General features: G+C 35.9%; 4 protein-coding genes across 5 annotated transcripts; 3 read left to right on the forward strand and 1 right to left on the reverse strand.

Annotated features, from left to right (window-relative positions):
• Positions 1-5,385: 5,385 nt before the first annotated feature.
• On the forward strand, positions 5,386-7,837 carry LOC104736201 (uncharacterized). The gene is made up of 6 exons (XM_010456150.3): positions 5,386-6,214; positions 6,307-6,746; positions 6,846-7,007; positions 7,101-7,176; positions 7,261-7,416; positions 7,499-7,837. Exons 1-6 carry the CDS (start codon positions 5,483-5,485, stop codon positions 7,619-7,621), a joined length of 1,689 nt encoding a protein of 562 aa, XP_010454452.2. The 5' UTR covers positions 5,386-5,482; the 3' UTR covers positions 7,622-7,837.
• A 101-nt stretch (positions 7,838-7,938) lies between these two features.
• Positions 7,939-8,537, forward strand: LOC104736202 (uncharacterized). Its single transcript, XM_010456151.3, has one exon. The coding sequence runs from the start codon at positions 8,065-8,067 to the stop codon at positions 8,401-8,403; it is 339 nt and encodes a 112-aa protein (XP_010454453.1). The 5' UTR covers positions 7,939-8,064; the 3' UTR covers positions 8,404-8,537.
• LOC104736203 (ylmG homolog protein 2, chloroplastic) lies at positions 8,439-10,226 on the reverse strand. The gene is made up of 3 exons (XM_010456152.2): positions 9,767-10,226; positions 9,141-9,343; positions 8,439-8,836 (listed from the first exon to the last, which is right to left on the reverse strand). Exons 1-3 carry the CDS (start codon positions 10,223-10,225, stop codon positions 8,596-8,598), a joined length of 903 nt encoding a protein of 300 aa, XP_010454454.2. The 5' UTR covers position 10,226; the 3' UTR covers positions 8,439-8,595.
• A 37-nt stretch (positions 10,227-10,263) lies between these two features.
• On the forward strand, positions 10,264-16,391 carry LOC104736204 (copper-transporting ATPase PAA2, chloroplastic). 2 transcript variants are annotated; one of them, XM_087481322.1, is made up of 17 exons: positions 10,264-11,083; positions 11,207-11,284; positions 11,636-11,733; positions 11,821-11,874; positions 11,988-12,081; positions 12,166-12,333; positions 12,660-12,770; positions 13,046-13,114; positions 13,412-13,521; positions 13,694-13,799; positions 14,004-14,070; positions 14,394-14,473; positions 14,621-15,075; positions 15,223-15,397; positions 15,589-15,720; positions 15,823-15,973; positions 16,089-16,391. In XM_087481322.1, exons 4-17 carry the CDS (start codon positions 11,852-11,854, stop codon positions 16,178-16,180), a joined length of 1,833 nt encoding a protein of 610 aa, XP_087337448.1. In that variant the 5' UTR covers positions 10,264-11,083; positions 11,207-11,284; positions 11,636-11,733; positions 11,821-11,851; the 3' UTR covers positions 16,181-16,391. The 2 variants fall into 2 exon arrangements, with proteins under 2 accessions (XP_087337448.1, XP_087337447.1); XM_087481321.1 differs by having other exon boundaries at positions 10,323-11,083; positions 11,995-12,081.
• Positions 16,392-16,827: the final 436 nt, after the last annotated feature.

A 16,827-nucleotide genomic window follows, 5' to 3' on the forward strand; every position in this document is an offset into this window, starting at 1 on the left:
TAGATTTAGGATAAGAGATCCACGAGAGAATTGATAGACATTGAAAAGATAGTTTCTTCACATGCTGTCTCAATAATTAATCCAAAATCTATAAATGGATCAACCAAATCAATCACCCACCATCCATATTGGAGCCGGTCCATGATACTATTGTGACTACGACCCTATTTTGGATAATTCCTACTAAATTCTTATATATGTCCTATATATACTATTCGATTTGGACCGCTCGAATAATTTATGCACTTGATGATGATATGTGGCAAAAAATTAAAATTTATTATATGATAGAAAAAAAACTGAAGCTGTTTTTTTTTTCCAACTTTTATTTAAAAGATTGTGACATGTCGTAGACTTTTCCAGTCAAAGTTCAGATTCATATATAGAGTACTGTTGTTACTTGTATAATTCTGTGATGTGATAGTGAAATCTACCAATTTTAAATCGAACAAGTTATATATATAAAGATGTCGACGGCAAGCAAATTAGATGATGTCCATATCAATGCCATGTTATATAGCACGCGAGTGGTATTGACAATAGATATGAATTGGTGAGAAAGACGATTCAAAAGAAAAGGAGAGTATGAAACTAATTGATCAAATGTATACAACTTGGTATGTAGGAGACTATTTACGACTAATGGTGCAACCGTTACATGAATCATGATTGGGATAGTGTTTTGCATATATGAATAGTTTGAAAATAAAAATAAAAAGATGGATCCGTTGATCAGTCTCGGAAGGTTTACTTGACTCGTTATTCCAGATTACTCTCTTTTTTGGTTTGCCATTTTACGAGAGAAAGAAAAGTTAATTAATCAGACTTGTAGATTTGGGGCATCAGATTCTTCTCTTCTTACCAAAAAAGAATCAACGAAAAAGGTTTTGAGCTTCACCAACCTTTCTACATATATTATCAAAAAGATAACATTTTTTACACACACACACAATATATTGTTTTTTTTGTTCCTTTGCTTATATTTTTGTTATTGTTGATAATCATATATATTTTCGTGTGTTCCTCGTAAGAGATTCTGATTCTTTTGTCTTCTATTTTCCGTTTTCTTTTTGGAAAAAAGCTCACATGCCCATAAAGATAACGTAAAGCTAGTTGGAAGATATCAAACCAAGCATAGCTAGATAGATCACTAAAATTAGTTTGCCTCAAAAGAAAACTTCAAATCGACTTTTGGTCTTACATAATACGAAGTAGAAAAAGATATCTGTTAATTAATCTCACTCGGTTGAAAAAATTCAAAACAAATATATTTTTAATCCATCAAACGTGCAGAAAATAAATATGAATAACGACTAAATACGTAAATATTTTCAATCTAGATAAGTCCTACACACACAAGTCACAAAAAGGATATTTAATTTGGTGAAAGAAGCCAATATTTTTACATCTTTTAGTGATGTCATAACTCCCTTTCTTAGAGAACTACAATCTCTGTTCAACAAAGAAAGTGCCCTTTTAAATGAAAAAATGTGAAAACTTGTCGCATGTAAGTGGATAAATCTTCGTATAAAAAAACAAGAAAAAAAAAAAGATTTCAAAATTTTGGATTTCGAACCAAAATCTTACTCGATTTTCCCCACTCCCAACAAAAACATATATAATAAATTATTTTTCCTCTAACAACTTTTCTTTTCCCGTTGCTTTTCTGTTTGTTTCTTCTCTTTCACAAAAGATGAGATTCTAATTTTTATATATTTGTTCACAGCTTTAGATAACGCAATTATAAGATGATGATTTCATTGTAAGAGGCAAAGCATAGACTAATTAAACAATGGGCTAAGAATTTCCCATGCAAGAGCATTCCTAGTACGTTCTCTGCTAAACGTGCCATGCATGCACGGACGTGTTCTTCAAATTTTTAATTACTTTATTTGCTGCTTATGGGTCACTACAAGCCAAATACGTTCTTACTATTTTATAGCTTTGATTTGTCTAAATCGAAGAAAAGTATTATGCAATACATAACATAACTTAATTATATTACTTTTAAGTTTTAATATATAATTGGCTTAGTAGGTCTTATATGATTAGTCTATTTTTTTCAAGTAATTTAATATTTTTTTTTAGTATAAAACTGTAACTAGACCTTTAACGACGCATTATTTTCGTCGACCAAAACTGATTATGGTGGTAAACCCGGCCTTTTGCCGATTTTTATTTCCAAATTTCTCATTAGCTAATTAGTTTGTTATTGCTTTATTGTCTTGGCTTTAAGGATGAAGGTTCGAACCTTCTATTCTATCCTTCATACTACAGTTTTATTTTTCATAATAGGCTCACAAAAGTAGTTTTTCCCTCTCAAAATTAGTTTTGCTTGTATAAGTCCGAAGTTTTTTGGTAACGAATAAAAAATAACTATAATGAAATTGAGATCTGGAACCAAATTTAAATAGATGTAAATAATATGCTACAGATTAATAATGGTTCAACCTTTTTCTTGAACTATTTACTATTTGACAACTAATATTTGGGTTAAAATCCTGATTTCATAATGGGAGACCAAAATTCAAACTTGAATTCATAAAATAATGGTTTGGTGAGATAGATCTTTATAAAGTTGTCATGACTGATGAATTTGATTTTTGATGACAGTTGGTTATTTATGTTTAAACTTTTTTTTTTTTTTTGATTTTTCCATCGCGAAAATTAATTTGTGTGGGTTGGGTATTATGGAATTACGTTCCGTTTGACACGTGAATGGAGATGCTTTATGCATGTGAATTTTAACTTGCTTTGTAGTGAATTATATTAATTAACCAAAAGAATATCTATGATTCCCCGATAAAATGAAAAAGAAAGATAAAGTTTTAGTGTCCAAGAAATGAAAACTTCAAAGAGAAAAAAAAATAAAAAAAGTGAAATGAAAAATTGAAACTTTAGAGTAAAAAAAGAATAGAGCACAATCGAACAACGATGAGAAGACAATTATCATAAAGATACTTTCGATTTACGTCCTCGGTCTTGCCGTTACTATATAAATATATAATTTCGTGTGATCATAGCAACTACATTAAAGAAAATTAAAGATACAAGTTTAAACCCATAGGTTTCCCAATTTAAAAATCACTGATGTTCCTTTTTTTTGATTATTCTCAAAAGATCACTGACGTTTATATTAACTTCAGAAGACTGTAGTCCCTTATCTTTTGCTTAATCTCCCAAACCGGGCTTGTCCGCACCGTCGTTTCAGTTTAAGTAACTAAAGAACATTTTCAATACGAAACAGCATATGAATTCACAAAAACTCTCAATCTACAACTTTACTGCCACAAACATACAAAACGAAATAGTATTTGTGTATATGTGTTGAATATATATATCATGGTCCACTAGAAAACGATGTCATATAGAGTTCAATTACAGCTATTCTTTCAGGAAGGACCATTCCACATTCAACAATTTCGATTCACATACTTTTCAGTTTTCCTATCTCTATCACTCCGCAACGACATTACAATGATGTGATGTGATATGCCCAACACGGTATGTATGAACTATACATAGACAGACACACTCACACATAAGAACATTATTTGTAAATTTTAATTCAACTGCAGAGTTTTGATTTTTTTCATTTTATAACGAGATTGAAGTAAATCACTGTATATGTCGTTTGATTAAAAATCAATATTTTCACCTATTTCATACTCGAACCATATTTATTCGGTGACACTCAAAATCATTTTTGTGACAAAAGCTATATTCTTGAGATCTTAGAAACTAATATGACCATATATGCCATTAGTTTTTTTAAATTAAAAAAATCTGTCAATAACTATAAAAAATAATAATTAATTATGGATTTGACATTATTTATTATGGCATTGATTTTGCCATTTTGTCTAAAATCTTATGAATTTGTCATTTTTAAGCTACAAAAATACAATTAAACATATGATTATCACGTTATGTTTGGGTTTAGTCTGTTCTATTTTTCTTAAATTTTAGTATTTGTTATAAAGTACGTAGGTAAAAAAAAATTAATATGAACTTTTTCAATGTTAAAAAATGGCAAATCCATAATATTTTAGCAAAAATGGTATATTCGAAAATGCCATCACTAAAAATGGCATTTTGAAATAAGAACCTCCTTGCCTAAAATTATTATATAATGGCTTTTATATATACAAAAAAATAAATTCTTCATGATGATTTTACATGAAAACTTATATTTTCTTAAAACAATCCAAATTTGGAAGGCCATCTACTTGCACATATTGTTGCTGTTGTGGATTTTGGATTTAACAATCATCCAAAGTCCTCATATATATGACTTGGTCCCTACCCTCCTAATTAAATTCAGTTCTTATTAATATTCTCAATAAAAAGAAGAAAAAAATAAGAAAGTGAAAAAGACCCAATTGCATATACAGTAAAACCCTTGTAAATTATAAGAACTCACTTATTTAGTAAATGTTTTGGTTCCAACTATTTTTCCGATTAATTAATATCTTTAATAAATTAATAAACATATTTTAATTTTGATGTTATAATATTTTAGAAGGTTTACTGTACAAAGGATCTCGACATTTGACGTTGTATACTTTGTAGTTTGTATATACAAAGACAAATGAAACAAATGATAGGATGAAGATTTCCTATGATTTTTTCTTTTTTCCTTTTCATATGAAGTCCAAAGTTAGAAAAAATAAAATAAAAAATAGGTAGCTAGCTTTGATACCACACTATAAACAAGTTGATCTGATAGACAAGAAAACACTAGTATTCATTATATCAATCTACAATGAAATCTTCATTTTTGTTTTTATTGATAGGAAATCTTCCATGTGACTTTGCTGAGCATAATTTTTAATATGTATATACACATTGTTTCTTTCAAAAATATCAAACAGAAAAAAAAGAAAACATTAAACAAAGAAAATGAAAAGTATTTGTTTCCAAACGACATAAAATGATTTCCGTAACTGTTTTTAACCAAGTCCTTAACCATAAAAGTTTGATTGAGAACGCCAGTTCATGGGCTTTTGAAGCAATTGGAATAGAAAAGTAGAAGAAGTAGGTTACCAAAATGGGACTGCGATCCTAATGAGCCCATGGTAAAGTTGGAGGAGAAGGATTTAACTTCTTCTGCTGTTCTGAATTTAGTTATCACACATTTAGTTCCTAATTTGTAAAATAAGACTTCAATCTTTAAACCCTAATTAGAAGTCTATAATACTCCAATTATCTCATTTTTTTTTTAATAATATTAGTTGAAAAATTTCTCCAATTTTGTTCAGAAAATAACCAATAAATTATCTGCATACTCAGTAATATATATATATATATATATATATATTTAAATAACCAATAACAAGAGGAGTTGACTAATGAGGTCAATTCAGTAAGGTATAAATACACGTCTTTCTTTTTTCCTTTTCCTTTTTTTTTTTCTCTTTTCTGATTCATTCATCCCTAACCATCAAGAAGAAGAAGACTCAGATTCGACTCGATCTCCAAGATGAATCCATCGAATTCTCCCAACGATTCTCGAGAAAATCGACGGATGAGCACAGATGCAGACATAATCGGAGCACTTCTCATAGCAGCCAAGGAAGCTAATCGTCAAGGTATATCACTAGGGTTGGAACACGTGGAGATGGAGGAACTAGAGAGCATCACCGGTTCTGATGATCCTAAAGCTTTCTTCAAAGATTGGTATGCAAAGTGGGCTGAAGAGAGAGAGAAACGAAGAAAAAATAAACAAGACTACATTACCGCGAAAAAGTTTGCTCTTAGTTTGCATTCTGATCATGAGACCGTTGAGAAAAAGAAGGAGGAAGATGATGATGATAAAGTTAAGAGAGATGATGAAGAGAGAAGCGAGTTTCAGATTGCTAAGGAACTGATCAAGATGAGAAGAGATGAGATCTCTATAACTACAACAACAAGTGATGGTGCTGATGATATGGAGATTGATGTGGTTATGCAGAGGAAAGCTCCAATGCTTACGGATTTGAGTGTGAGAGCTCTTGCTCAAAACTCTGAAGCAATCAAGTCCTTGAAACTTGTTCCTGATCACTTGAGGAAGAAGCTATCGAGTCATGTTAGTGGTTTTGGCAAACTAGACGCACGTTTTATGCACCTTTTGATTGGTGATTCTCCCTGTGAGGTTCGTGCGAGAAACTGCGTTGATTTAACTGAGGATGACTTGGTTAAGATCTTGTTTGATTCTGATAGAGATACCTTGAAGGTACGTAATTTCAAAATCCGTTTGTTAGTAGGAATTGGGAGTTTTGTTAGCAAATCTTGAAATTTGTAAATTTTTTGTTACTACTCTTTCAGGTGTTGATTCTTGATCTTTGCGGACGAGCTATTACGGATTACACGATAACCGAGTTCTTGAAACGTTCCCCTAAAGGGTTCCCGTCGTTGACTACGCTATCTCTTCAAGGAGCATTCTCTTTGACAGACTATGCACTATTGACCTTTATCGCGTCTTGTTCTCCTCTGCTTCAGTTTATTAACCTCTCTCACTGCTCTCTTCCCACTTCCCGATCTTTGAAGATTCTTGCGGATATTTTTAGATCCACTCTTAAAGGACTTAATATTGAAGGATGCCAAGGGATGAAACGGTGTAAAGAATTCACTAGCAGCCTGTATAAGTTCCAGAAACTGAACTATCTCTCGGTTGCAGGACTCGATAGTGTTAATGATAGTGTTCTTAGAGCGTTCTTTATGTTCAGTAGCTCTAATCTCACTGATCTATCTCTCGCTAACTGCCAGTAAGTTACTCTTTTGTTGAGGCCTCGAAAAAGACTCAAATCGTTACTAATGCTGGAAACTAATGTTTTTGTTTTTTCCTTTTCTCTATGGTAAACTAGTGAGTTGACTGATGATTGCATTTGGCATATTGGGAGATATTGTAAGAAGTTAGAAGCTCTTGACATCTCAGAATTGCGGAAATTGACTGATAAGTCATTGGAATTTCTTACTGAGGGCTGCAAATCTTTGAACTCAGTCATATTTGCAAATAACAGATTTAGGTTTGCACAAGTCTCACAATATGTTTCCTTCTTTATAAAATTTTTGTAGACTGTTTGTTTTGAGTGTCAATCTTTGGGGGCTTCCTTTGACAGTGACGAAGCTGTTGCTGCGTTTCTTGAAGTCTTGGGAGGTTCTTTTAACAACCTCTGCCTAAACAAAGTCGTAGATGTGAGTGTTCTAGTTACCTAAAGTCTCGTTCATTTCTAAGCTGGTTTGTCCCCAAGAGTGTTTAAAGGAGTTTTGTTACGATAGGTTGGTCCAGATACTGCCTTTTCGCTTGCCAAAGTTTGTAAGAGGTTGAAGTATTTGGACCTCTCGTGGTGTCGAAAGCTCACAGAAGAGGACCTAAGACGGATTTTGAGTTGCTGCTCGTCACTTAAATCACTCAAGCTATTTGGATGGACACAGGTACTATATTAGTATAGAAACATGTAGTTAAGGTTCCACTTGTGCTTTTTTTGTTTATGTAGTGGCGGTATTGTCGTTGTAGGTGGAGAATGCATTTCTTGAAGAACTTTCAAGATCACAGATTCATATCACTGGATTGAAAATGACTTCACTTTATGCTCACCTTGAGGACGCTCACCCAAATGTTGGTGCCAAGTTCTTTTGATGAGTGGACAAGTTTTGGCGATGTACTGTATATAGCTCTGAATTGATGAACCGCTGCATTGTTAGGACCAAATAATCTGTTGTAGAGGTTCATAGTTATACAAAAGGTAGTGATATAGGAACAGTGGTATAATGTCTTTTGGGCTCTGCTTTTTTGTAAAAAGATAGAACTAAAAGAAAAGTATTAAGCATACGATACCATGGAATATTTAAGCAATGTGTGGTCATTACTGTTCAACCAGAAACAAAAGAATCTTCCTTTTCTCAGTGTTAATAGTAACCATACCACCTAAACTGATACTCGAAACTATCCTGCAACTTGTGTACAGATTATTTAACAAGAAACAAACCATTTTCCTTCAGATCTTTTCTTTTTAATCAGATGAACTCCAAGCGAGGATTGTAAAGAAACTTAAAAACATTTGGTGTTTTGAATTTTTTTGGATGGAAACGGGATCGTCTAACCCGATGATGGGGAGGTTTACTACGTCCTGGAAGCTTTTGGCAATAAGCTTGTCGGTACTAGCCGTGCTATCGCCTCTCTACATTGATAGCTTATCAGAGGAAGATCTAGAAGAGGAAGAAGAACTCTTCAGCTTTATGTTTTGCCTCTCTGTGCTTCTCTTCTTGTTTATTTTGGCCGTAGCCTCGTCCCTGTATTATGACCCGAGCTTGACCAGGTTTGATCCTTACTGGATTCACAGGCTATGTGGTTCGTTTGGTGGGTTGCTTGTCATTCTCATCCTTCTTGTTTTCGTCTTGATGTGCAAAGCATCTGCTTAGAGAACCTGAGTGAAAGTTGATTTGATGGCGCAAAATGAAGAAGAAAAGCTCATCTTTTGCAAAATTTTACAATATTTCTGTATATCAGGAACACAACTCTTTTATTCATTTTCTAAAGAAAATTTATACAAAAACTCGGGAATACAAAAGATGAGAATACAATTATCCGAAATGTCGATTTTTTAGACAGGTTCAGTTCATAGAAGCTGAGGTCGGTCTGTGGTCCTTGCTCAACCTTCTCCTTCGCATCCACTTTGTCTCACAAGAAGATGGAGAAGCCGCTCCTTCAGCTGGTGGGAGTTCGCAAGGAAGTGCCATAGCAGAGCTGGTAAAGGCATTGAGAACAAGGAACGCCAAAATGGGAGACAAATCTAATCCTCCAAGAGGTGGTATGAATCCCCGGAATACGTTCAAGTATGGATCACACAAAGTGCTGATACAATGGCAACATACACATAATTAGCAATCAACTAGAGAAAGTAGATCCATCAGGGTTTTTAAAAAATCCTTAGACAATTCAAGAGTTGGACACATATAAGTAGAGGACCAAGTATTTCCCAAACAAAACTCCCTCTAATTCAAGCAAATAGACTAACTTCAGCAATAAAGAATAGGAAATATATGATATAGATTTTGTTCCCATGGAGTGTTCAAATCTTTTAGACCTGGATAAGATTCAAAAAATGTAGTGGCATTTCCCAATACAAGCAGGAAAAACACAAAGGCAAGTTATTAACCTGAGGGGGTTAACAATGGCAGGAGGAGCACTAGGAAACCAGGTGAGTACAAGACGGACAACGAGGATGGTGTTATATATGTTGAGAAAATTTATCAACCCATTAGCAACCACCAATCCTGCAACTGAATCCCCCGGAAGAACCGCTGCAAATCCGTGATTAGACATTGCAAACCTCACCCTTGAAGTGTTTCTCAAACGAATCTGAAATACACAAGACAAGGCTCTTCTTCATCTTTAATAACCAAAAACCAGACTCAAAGGCACACACAAACATATCTCGACTTATCCTAACACAGAGTTTCATCATCAATATTACATAGATGTATTGAAGAATATAACCAAAAAGATCCCAACTTGGACATATATATAACTCATGTTTAACAATGTGAAAAGGTTGTCCAACAAATGCTGAGTGATCTATACATCAATCTCATAGTCTTCGTATATGATTTAAGCTGATCGCTGTTTAAAAATGATAACTTTTTCCAAAAACAGAAACCAGAAAGATTCACCCATTAACAGTAACAATCAGAGCTCAGGCAATTTCATCGGAAACACATAATTAACTTCAACACAGACCATTCATTATGTCAATTTGCAATAAGCAGGGAAAGAGAAGTTAACCTCATCGCACAGAACGCGAAACTCGGACGAAAGACGAACCGCTTCCTGAAAGAGAGGGTTCTTAGAGGCGAGCGAATGGAAGAAGCCTGAGAATTTCTCAGTAGCGGATACCAGAGACCGATGAAAGTCCTGAATCATTTTGACAGAGTCTGCAGCTTGTGGTAGAAGTAGCAAATTAGGTTTGCTCGAACGCACAAGAGGTGTTTGCGTAAATGCCGATGAAAGAGACACGAAAAAGTTCGGTATCGGTCCTGACTGAAAGGATTTCAAGCTTTTCATAGCTGGTTCGTTCGCACTGGACTCCATTGTAGCAAAGCCTTTGAGATAATTCGTAGAAGGAGAAAGCTTGAGAGAGAGTATGAGCAGAAGAAGCGAAGAAGATAACGTACCTCCCAAAAAAAAAAAAATTTGATATTTCAGGAAGATGACACGTGGCATCGCTGTGTCCCCGGATCCCATAATCCTCTAGTAGAATCAGAAGGTCTTATTAAAACGATGCGTTTTACAGTTCTGATTTTGCTGGTGACAGGCTGGCTTTTAAAAATCCACTTGTGGGTTTTTGGATATACAAATCCAAATCCGACGTGTCAGTTTTGACGACTCTTCTTAAACGGGAACCCATACGCACCACTAGATTCTTACTTGTGTATACTACTATCGTCGTTGTCTCGCCGGAGAAAATGGCGAGCAATCTTCTCCGGCTTAATCTTCTACCGCCGTCGAGTCTGCATATTCCTCAGACCTGTAAGTTCCCCGACGTTAATTGCGCGAAGCGATGCTTTCCAAAACAGCGCCGGGTTCGTATCCGAAGGTATTGTTCGAGACCTGGATTTTTGGTGTCAAACTCGGTGGAGATTAGTACTCAATCATTTGAATCTGCGGAATCTTCCGTAGAATCTGTGAAATCCGTGACGAGCGATAAGCCTGTTTTACTCGATGTGAGTGGGATGATGTGTGGTGGCTGCGTCGCTCGGGTTAAGTCGGTTCTGATGTCTGATGACCGAGTCGCGTCTGCTGTGGTTAACATGCTGACGGAAACCGCGGCTGTGAGACTTAAACCGGAGGTTGAGGTGGTGGTGGATGTGGCGGAGAGTTTAGCTAAGAGATTGACTGATAGTGGCTTCGAAGCTAAGAGGAGGGTCTCGGGGATGGGAGTGGCGGAGAATGTGAAGAAGTGGAAGGAGATGGTTAGTAAGAAAGAGGAATTGCTCGTTAAGAGTAGGAATCGTGTGGCGTTTGCGTGGACACTGGTGGCTCTCTGTTGCGGGTCTCACACTTCGCATATTCTTCATTCCTTGGGAATTCATATTGCTCATGGTACAATTTTTTTCACATATTCTTACTTTAAAAATCGAATTACAATTCAAATTTGTTCTGTTAGATCTCATTTGTTGGATACAAATGTAGTTTATTACTTTCTCATGCACCTGATTTTACCAGGAGGGATTTGGGATTTGCTACACAACTCTTACGTGAAAGGCGGTTTGGCAGTTGGAGCTTTGTTGGGACCAGGAAGAGGTTTGCTTTTTGTTCAAACCTTTTAACAAAATCTAATGTATAATGCTTACCAGCTAATGCATAAAAAGTTTAGGTGACAAAGTAGTCATTCTGAGGCTATTCTTCAGGCTTTGATGTGTGCCTGATTACGTAGTTGAGCTTTGTTGAATCAATGCTTCCAATGGGGGTAGTGTTTACCTTGATTGGGTGGTCGTTTTCATAAGAGAGAAAAATATGAAGTTCACACTACTAAAGTGACAGTGATGTTCCTACTATTCTTTGAGAGTTTCATAAACGCTCCAAACTGGTGGTAGTGATTTTTTAGGCCGTTCGGAAGCAAAAATGACTGAAACAGATAAATTTATATTGTAGAATTGCTGTTTGATGGTATAAAGGCTTTTGGGAAAAGATCACCTAATATGAATTCGTTAGTTGGACTGGGATCTATGGCTGCGTTTACCATCAGCTTGGTAAGTTTTTCGTACCCTGTGATTTATTTTTGACTGGTGGGTATCCTATTCTGAAACCTGCAGTTCCCTGCATTCGGTATTTTGCAGATCTCATTAGTTAATCCAGAACTGGAGTGGGATGCTTCCTTCTTCGAGGAACCGGTGAGTTTCTCTAGCACATCTACAAGGGGATGGAAACTTTTTATGTTTACTATCATTTCACGCAAAATAGAATTTCAATGGTTTATTTCTGATTGATAGCACTTGTCATTTAGTATGCAGGTCATGCTGCTTGGCTTTGTGCTCCTTGGTCGTTCTTTGGAAGAAAGAGCAAAGCTTAAAGCATCTAGCGATATGAATGAACTGTTGGTAAGTTGGGCTTCCTTGACTCTCCTCCCAAGATTAACTTGAAGGCTTTTTCCTCCCTTTCTGACTTAAAACGTGTTTTTGCAGTCACTCATCTCCACTCAATCAAGACTTGTGATAACTTCATCAGATAATAATAACACAGCAGCTGATTCTGTACTTTCCTCTGATTCAATTTGTGTCAATGTCCCAGTTGATGATATCCGAGTTGGAGACTCACTGTTGGTTTTGCCTGGTGAAACATTTCCTGTCGATGTTAGTGTTTCTGTCTTTCTAGCAAGTGACAATTACGATTTCCTTGCTTATTCATGCTGAACTGTCCGATCTTAGCAAAAAGTAATTGTGTGGGTCTCAAAAAAGAAGTTATGAAATTCTATTTAAATACGTGGTAACCATGATTCTGTAATTTTAGGAAATTATATTTGGATTTATCAGTGCTGGGAAAAAAAACATGTGGATCTATCAGCTCTACTTGATAATGGATATATGCTATTTTTTGTTTTTCTAGCATGGTTATTATTCTTTGTGACTGTTAGTATTAATTGTGGCAGTGATCACGTTATATTATTTTTTCCTCACAGGGGAGTGTCCTAGCTGGAAGAAGTGTTGTGGATGAATCTATGCTGACAGGAGAGTCACTTCCCGTGTTTAAAGAAGGAGGCTGCTCTGTTTCAGCGGGAACAATAAACTGGGTACGTATATGCTACCTAAACAAAAGTTTTCTTTCAAAAGGCTACTTATGGTTTATTCGTTAAGAGCTTCAATGACACACCTATTACTCTGGGATATGATCCTCTATCAATTGTTACTATACTACTTTACTTCATAATGTGAACCACGTTACCGAGGAAGATAGCTTTCTGTCTAGCTGCACTAATCGTACTTAGTTACTAAGTTTGATTTACATACACTCATACAGTGATCATGAATCTTTTCGAACTACTAAATTTCACTTTACCTATCTCAGGATGGCCCTCTACGGATCAAAGTTTCTTCTACTGGTTCCAACTCAACGATATCTAAAATCGTCAGAATGGTAAGTGTCTATGAATCTAGAGCCAATGTAGTTAAATGAAAAGTTACATTGGGTGAGAGATAATTCCATCAGTCACAGTGTGAAACGTTGGAGCTGTTCAAGTCATCATGTGAAAAGAAAAATGCAGCCAGTAAAAATACAATGAAAAGTCACTATCCTACATATAGAACTCATTTACATGTTTGTAGCTGAACCTATTTCCATACGAAAAAGTACGAATAAAATCAAGTCAGAACCCTCAGTTCCTCTCTAGTGAGTCTCTAGTTCATTCACACCATTTCCTGTCTGAATTTTTAGGTTGAGGATGCACAAGGTAATGCAGCTCCTGTACAGAGGCTGGCAGATGCGATAGCTGGACCTTTCGTCTATACTATAATGTCTTTATCTGCAGTGACGTTTGCCTTCTGGTATGGTCCTCTTTTCATATTTCTATTGGAAATAACATATGATATTCAAAAAGATTCTTATATATGTTTAGTAGGAATCTGTTTATTTTGTTATAGTATAAAGTAAAAGCATCATGTGTCAATTTCCTGTTCACGATCACCAAGTGAAAGACCCAGTTGTTTTTTGCTTCAGGTATTACATTGGTTCAAACATATTCCCAGATGTTTTACTCAATGATATTGCTGGACCTGATGGAGATCCGCTGGCCTTAAGCCTAAAACTGGCCGTGGATGTCTTGGTGAGTGAGCCATGCATCTCAAAGTTATATCTTTTATGTGAAAATGTCAAGGACTAGCCGCGCTTAATGAGGGAGGAAAATGGTGATTGTGGCAAAAATATGAATTCAAGAAGGGAATTTAGGATAAAAAAGGGATGGAAAGAAACTTTGGAGAAAAATAAACGCTGAGCAGATAATTAACTCGTTTTTTTCTGTGTGCTTCAGGTAGTATCCTGTCCCTGTGCACTGGGCCTGGCAACACCAACTGCCATATTAATTGGCACCTCTCTTGGTATGTTATCCAGCGAACTATTTAGCTTGCACATAAAAGTCTGCAAACCTAGCTGAGAAGAGTAGCCTAATTGCGCGCAGAGTTTTCCAATTAGGAATATTTGAAAATGACACTGCAGCAACTTTAGATAATACATAAAATCAGTAAAACTGGCCTAGAAACATGAAGAAGCTCCTTTCTAGTTTATGTGGTGTTGTATGTGCAGTCTTGTATTAATCTTTCATGTTTATATAGGGGTAGTTAAAACATTATAGTCCCTGAAAATTTGTTATAAACAACAATAAATTCGAGACTGTTGAAACTTTCAGCCTAAATATGTCCAGGTGCAAAGCGGGGATATCTTATCAGAGGAGGAGATGTCTTAGAACGTCTGGCTTCCGTAGATTGTGTGGCTTTAGACAAGGTATTGCTACTCTTTTGGGCTTTCTGTGATCCTCTTCACCCATCTTTCTCTCTCCACTATTTCTTTTTATATGAAGATGGCAAATCCTAGATTATTGAACAGTTCCTGTTGCCTCTCCAAGTTGAACAAATCGAGTTATTGTTTCAGACAGGGACTCTTACTGAAGGAAGACCTGTCGTCTCTGGTATTGCTTCTCTAAGGTACGAAGAACAAGAAGTTCTTAAATTGGCTGCTGCAGTGGAAAAGACAGCAACACACCCAATAGCAAAGGCTATTGTAAACGAGGCTGAAGCGTTGAATCAGGAAACTCCAGAAACAAGAGGTCAATTGACAGAACCAGGCTTTGGTACTTTGGCTGAAATAGATGGACGTTTGGTTGCAGTGGGTTCTCTTGAGTGGGTTTCTGATCGTTTCCTCAAAAAGAACGACTCCTCGGACATGGTGAAGCTGGAAAGTTTTTTGGATAATAAATTATCAAGCACATCATCAACGTCTAGGTACTCGAAGACTGTGGTATATGTTGGCCGCGAAGGAGAAGGAATCATCGGTGCTATTGCAATATCCGATTGCTTGCGCCAAGATGCTGAGTTTACTGTAGCCAGGTAGTTTTTCTCTCTAACCGTCAAATTTTTAATGACACTAACAACCCTGGTTTTTATATTTAGACAGCATAGAAACATGAAACTACATGCTACTTTTCTTGTGGGGATCTAATCATCGTAGTTTTGCTTGTTTCTCTTATTAAAAAGGCTTCAGGAGAAGGGCATCAAAACAGTTCTCTTATCAGGGGATAGGGAAGGGGCAGTGGCAACAGTGGCAAAGAATGTAGGGATTGAGAGTGAATCAACCAACTATTCCTTGTCTCCTGAAATGAAATTCGAGTTTATATCTAATCTTCAATCCTCTGGACATCGTGTTGCTATGGTAAGCTCTTCAACTAAATTGCTAGAATGATTTTTTCAACTTATAGTTACTTCCCATGAAAAGTCGATGAAGCTCATGGTAAAACTAGTCCTAGAAACTTACCGATGCGCATGGAACTGTATCAAGTCATGGAACTGGTGTGTTATAGAAATTTATCAAGTTAAGACTAACATATTTTGTATTTTTCAAAGGTGGGCGATGGCATAAACGATGCTCCTTCATTGGCTCAAGCTGATGTAGGAATAGCTCTAAAGATCGAGGCACAAGAAAACGCTGCATCAAACACAGCATCAGTCATACTTGTCCGCAACAAACTTTCTCATGTAAACGCTTCATGAGCCACTTGCCCTCATTCAAGGGACAACAATCTCTTAGTTCAAAATCAAAGCTGTATACACTCATGTTTCATTTCTTTTTGGTTATAGGTTGTGGATGCACTGAGTCTCGCACAAGCAACAATGTCGAAAGTATATCAGAATCTAGCATGGGCAATTGCGTATAACGTCATCTCGATCCCTATAGCTGCAGGAGTCTTGCTTCCTCAGTATGATTTCGCCATGACACCTTCCCTCTCAGGTGAGCTGGCCCATTCGAGTTCATTAATTACAAAACGGTTTATTTCACTTCCAGTCTAATATTTTCACAGAATCCAGTCATATATCATGCTTACTTACCATTCAAATGCTTTTAGGTGGACTAATGGCATTGAGCTCGATCTTCGTCGTTTCAAATTCGTTACTTCTCCAGCTCCATAAATCCGAAACAAGTGGAAACAGCTTGTGATCGGCTCCATCTATTATGGAGTCCAAGCAGAAGAATGAAGGTTTTGTATATTCTGCTCTTCTGACATTTTGGAGTTTGTTGTTAAGCTTTATAGCGATTATATATACCTTGTGTTTTATTCATGAATGTGAGGTTATACCAATATTGTACGTAAATATATAATCTTAACCTTCGTATATCTTTGACTATTTTTGGACATATTTTAGGAAAACGACTATTTTTCCCCTCTTCTACCTTCTGAGTTAATTTGGAACTCCACGACAACTTTTTTACCAGCAAAAATCCACTCCCAATTTGCTAATAAATCAGTTTCATAGAAAAAGAGAAAAAGTCAAGGAAGAATGTATAAAGACCGAACCACTTGCTTCCAAAGTTAGCTAAAAAGAGTGGACACAAATGCTTCTTTCGTATGAAATGTACTTGGGAAGGCTTTGTGGATAAGACTCAGACCACTTATCATTTTCACCAAACATATAAAACCTTATTAATTACTACTTGTCATATTATAAAACAAATATAGATAATTTCATATGGTTTTAAGGCTCTTAGCATTAAAAACTTGGATAAGAACAAATTAAAAGAAGAATGTTGGACTTTCTAAACATAGATAAACAGATTTAAAGTATGAAAAGATCTGGTAGTGATCT

This window comes from Camelina sativa, chromosome 13 (assembly GCF_030686135.1).
Source record: "Camelina sativa cultivar CO46 ecotype springtype chromosome 13, ASM3068613v1".
NCBI lineage: Eukaryota > Viridiplantae > Streptophyta > Magnoliopsida > Brassicales > Brassicaceae > Camelina > Camelina sativa.